Below are 4702 nucleotides of genomic sequence, written 5' to 3' on the forward strand. Positions count from 1 at the left end.
AAATGCATATAAGGAAAGAAAGGTAGAAATAAAACATATAATCTTTTTTTATTACAGTTCGGACTAAATAGTCTCATCGGGCAGGACAACAATCCTATCGGCCGACAAAAGCAATCCCATCGGGCAATTAAAGGCCATTAGGGCAAATAGGAAAAAACCTAGTCGGTCAAATAGGAAAAAGCCCATCGGCAAACAAGAAAAAAGCCCATTCGGATAACTGGGAAGAAAGGCCATTCAGGAAAATTACAAAAAAATAATTAAAAAAACACCCAATTCGGGCAAATAAGAAAAAAGCCCATTCGGGAAACTGCCCAGATTTTTGAAAATCTCTAAACCCTAGAAATTTGAAGCAGCTACTTCCTATAATTTTATCTTTCAAACCATTCTTTAATCTATATGGTTGACACTGCTGTCTGGAGAATGTGAATGATTGCATGTTCCTTAGCTTCTTAAATAGGCGATTGTCTTTTCCTTGAAAACGTTTATAGTTTGATACCGATACTCTTGGCAATTCAATTGAAGTGTATTATGGCCACCTTGAAAGCGTTTGGAATCGCCATCATTTTTTAAAAAGGCTTATTGGATCCTTGGAGTGGTGGCAGGTAACTATTGTCTTTTTTTTTTTTTTCTTTTTTTTTTCTTTTTTTATAAATATGGTTTGGCAATTGGAGCTGTCGAACATTAATTATTTGAGTTCTAATGGCTGTGAATGATATCTATTACAGTGTCCTGCAGAATGTATCTGAAACTGTCGTCGCTCTTGTTGCTGAAGAAGGCATCTTCTCTACTTGACGGTTGGCCTTACAAAGCCAAACCATGCGCTGAACACTTGCCTTCTCAAGTGGTCAGACGTCTTTTTTAATAGTTGTCATCTGAGCACTCAGAAAAACAAGAGACTGCTTGAAGCCTCAACTGTTCTTGCAATATGGCGCCCCGTTAGGGGCTTAGAGCAGCTTGCAGTATTCTTCTCTTAAAAGTAAAATTCTTTTGCTTTTCGTTTCTCAGGTGCACATCACTTAGATCTGCGTTTTCCAACAAAAGAAGATCCTAAGTGGTTTATTGAGCAAAGGGAAACTGAAATTAAGCTGATAGAAGGCTGGATAGAAAAATTCTACCAAGAACGAAAAGTAGATTTTGACATGTAGCACCGCCAATTCAATGTCCTTGAACGGGTTTCGTTTGATCATGTTCAGGGAGATAAAATTTCTTGCAATAACAATGTTGTAAATACACAACATGTAAGATCTTAAAAATAGACAGTTCAAACAACAACACATATTTTATTTACTTTCTTCTCTAAATACCTCCATGGGCTACATCCCAAAGGAGCCCAAAACATGGCTCCGCCCACCCCCGCTCCACCATATTTTCTTCTCATTCTTCGTGTCTTCAATATATTTTTCGGATAATACTTGCATCCCATGCAATCATAAAATAAAATAAAATACTTACATTCCTCTGTGCTTACTTATTCTTCCGTGAACATACTTCACTCGTTGTGAATATTGTATCTTTAAGATATAGATTTTATAATCAATTTCTTTTGAAGGCCATGCTTAAAAAAACTCATTCGAGTAGGAAATGGTTTTGTCACCCAAATTAATTAAATAAATGAACGATTTTTCATGAATATGCAGCAGCGAAATTACTTTAACCCTAAACCCTAAATTCTCTGATTTCAAATGATTTTTTGCACATATGATATTCAAAAGAAAATTAAGAAATTGAAAGGCTTTCAATTATAATTTTATACGTTAAAGATACATTATTTACAAGTGGATGAGATAAATATGAAAATTCAAAATAAAATGACCTTCAAAGTTCAAACAGTCCACTGACTAAAATTGACAACATGGAATTATGTTAATTAGTTATAAGTTATAACGCACTAATATTGTTAATAAACTAATTAGCTAAAACCTTTCCAATATAATATAGGGAACCAATGAAAGAACTAGTCAGAAAAACAACTTAACAGTTTTTTGTTATTTCAAAGGACCTTGAGAAGCTTTTGATCAGCTTATTTATACAACTTACAAGTCGAGGCATAGAGTACCTACAATTTGAAAGAACAGTAACAACAATGGAAAGCAGAGTAACAATTTTATTTACTTTCCTATGCATTAGCATATATCTTGAGGCGACAAAAGCTCGTCATCATCCAATACTCCGTGCTCCGACAGCAAACCCTCAAGAATTTTTAAAGGTTCACAACAATGTACGACGGAAAATTGGCCTACCGCCCTTGCAGTGGGACGAAAAACTAGCAGCGGTTGCTAGGGTTTACACAAAAACGAGAGCGACCATAGACTGCAGGATGGTACACTCGATGGGCCTTTATGGGGAGAACATCTTCTGGGGCGGCGGGAAACAACCATGGGGAGCGAGGTTCGCGGTGAATTCGTGGTCACATGAGAAGTTGTTCTATGATTACAAGACCAATAGTTGCAAACCCGGGCAGATGTGTGGGCATTACACGCAAATGGTGTGGAAGGACACAAAGCGTCTGGGTTGTGCACGAGAGGTTTGTAGCAATGGAGCAGGGGAGCTCATCATATGCAACTATGATCCACCTGGGAATTGGGCTGGAGAGAAACCCTATTAGAAATTTAGGAGGTGCATGCATGAATTACTACCAGCACTTGAAATTGGATTATTGTTTTGATGATTAATTGATCATTACCAATAGTCTAATTACTTTAGTAGAGGTATAATGTAGGAATTAATTATACAACAGGGCTATTGAGATGATGTGCTATGTAATAAAATTATGAATTGAGGTTGTCCGTTGACCCCACTTTTACACAAAAGAAATGGCTTTTACACAATTTTTTTTCGTTTTTAGTTCCGTCCCTTGATTTTTATTTGACTTGTTCAACTAAAATGAACATAAGAAAAAAAGAGTGTGAGGAAACTTCTTCCTTGCAAAAAATAAAAGAAAATAAAACGACAACCCCAAATATTTAGGACAACTCTATCCGAGATACAAAATGCACTTCTTCAATTTTATTTTCATATTTTCATTAAAAAAAAATCTGGCCAAAGATATACTTTTTTTGCTACAATAATTAGAAGCCCCTCAGATAAAGTGTAACAAACGACCCGTAACTTTCAAGAATAATAATTTTAGTTGTATGTTTACAGAAACGGCTTTAAATTTGGGGAATTTTTAGGGAAGTCGTTTATTTTATTTTATTTTATTATTTTCAAATAAAGGTAGAATTTAGAGGTTGAGGAGTGAATTAGAAGGGTTTTAGTTGACGGGGTAGAGTTACAAAAATACAACACTACCATTGATATTTACCAAAAATTTTATAGTGCTCCAGAATATAAGCATATTTTAGATTTTTAATCATCAGATCTTAATTGTTTGTTTTTAACTGAACAACCAACGATTAAAAGACCTTGAGTATCTAATACTTTGAAACACAGTTGGAAACCTCCTATGTTTACAATTCAAATTAAACTATTTGTGTATTTTAGCATAACAATTCCATTCTTTTAGATCTTATGATCTACGGAAATTGTGACCGTAGAATTTTTGTAACATCCCAAATTGCCTAGGGGAGTGGATCCTGTAAGCCTTATATGTATATTCTCATCTCTACCTAGCACGAGGCCTTTTGGGAACTTACTGGCTACGGGTTCCATCGGAACTCCGAAGTTAAGTAAGTTCACACGAGAGCAATCTCATGATGGGTGACCCACTGGGAAGTTCTCGTGTGAGTTCCCAGGAACAAAACCGCGAAGATGTGGTAGGGGCTCAAAGTGGACAATATCGTGCTATGGTGGAGTCGAGCCCAGGGATGTGATTGGGGATTGGGTTGGGATGTGACAATTTGATATCATAGCCAATCCCTGGCCGGAAGTGTGCCAGCAAGGATGTCGGGTCCCTAAGGGTGGTGGATTGTAACATCCCATAGTGCCCAGGGGAGTGGATCCTGTAAGCTTTATATGTATATTCCCATCTCTACCTAGCACGAGGCCTTTTGGGAACTTATTGGCTTCAGGTTCCATTGGAACTCCGAAGTTAAGCGAGTTCGCACGAGAGCAATTTCAGGATGGGTGACCCACTAGGAAGTTCTCGTGTGAGTTCCCAGAAAGAAAACCGTGAGGGTGTGCTAGGGGTCCAAAGCGAACAATATCGTGCGACGGTAGAGTAGGGCCCGGAATGTGGTGGGGACCCGGGCCAGAATGTGACAATTTTTGTAACCATAATAAAAAGATTTTGGTGGAGCAATTTGATTAGTAGAATAATGATAACCATTCAATCAAATAATTGCCAATTAGTAAAAGTTGGACAATTTGTGGTTTATTACTATGTTTCTCCACTCCCACCTCCACACATTCAATTTCTATTCTGCTAGGTCAAAATAAAGAAAAATACGAAATTCTAAGGAGATTCGCTTAAAGTGGGACTCTTCATGGAGTCTCTGTCATCTGACAGTTTAATGTTAATTCTCGTGCTAACATAATAATACATTGTGTGAAAAACAAGCGGTGGCAAAGAGTCAATGGAAAATCTCACTTTTAAGAGAGTTTTCTTAACATTTCTCAAGAAGTAATGAGCCAATTGGCCGGCTTTACAAATTAAATTCGTCAACTCAAGGGGTTAATTTATTGGAAAGTGAACAAACATTTGGAATTTTAATTTGAATTTCAACTCCTATGCACATGTTTGTTTGGTTTATCGACACTATTT

General features: G+C 36.9%; 1 protein-coding gene across 1 annotated transcript; it reads left to right on the forward strand.

The window, feature by feature from the left end:
- Nucleotides 1–699: 699 nt before the first annotated feature.
- On the forward strand, nt 700–2605 carry LOC125473139 (pathogenesis-related protein PRB1-3-like). The gene is made up of 3 exons (XM_048575545.1): nt 700–775; nt 1006–1127; nt 1997–2605. The coding sequence occupies exons 1-3, from the start codon at nt 700–702 to the stop codon at nt 2603–2605; spliced, it is 807 nt and encodes a 268-aa protein (XP_048431502.1).
- Nucleotides 2606–4702: the final 2097 nt, after the last annotated feature.

This window comes from the organism of the source record quoted next, unplaced genomic scaffold (assembly GCF_019419815.1).
Source record: "Pyrus x bretschneideri cultivar Hongxiangsu unplaced genomic scaffold, Pyrus_bretschneideri_v1 Contig8, whole genome shotgun sequence".
Classification (NCBI taxonomy): domain Eukaryota; kingdom Viridiplantae; phylum Streptophyta; class Magnoliopsida; order Rosales; family Rosaceae; genus Pyrus; species Pyrus x bretschneideri.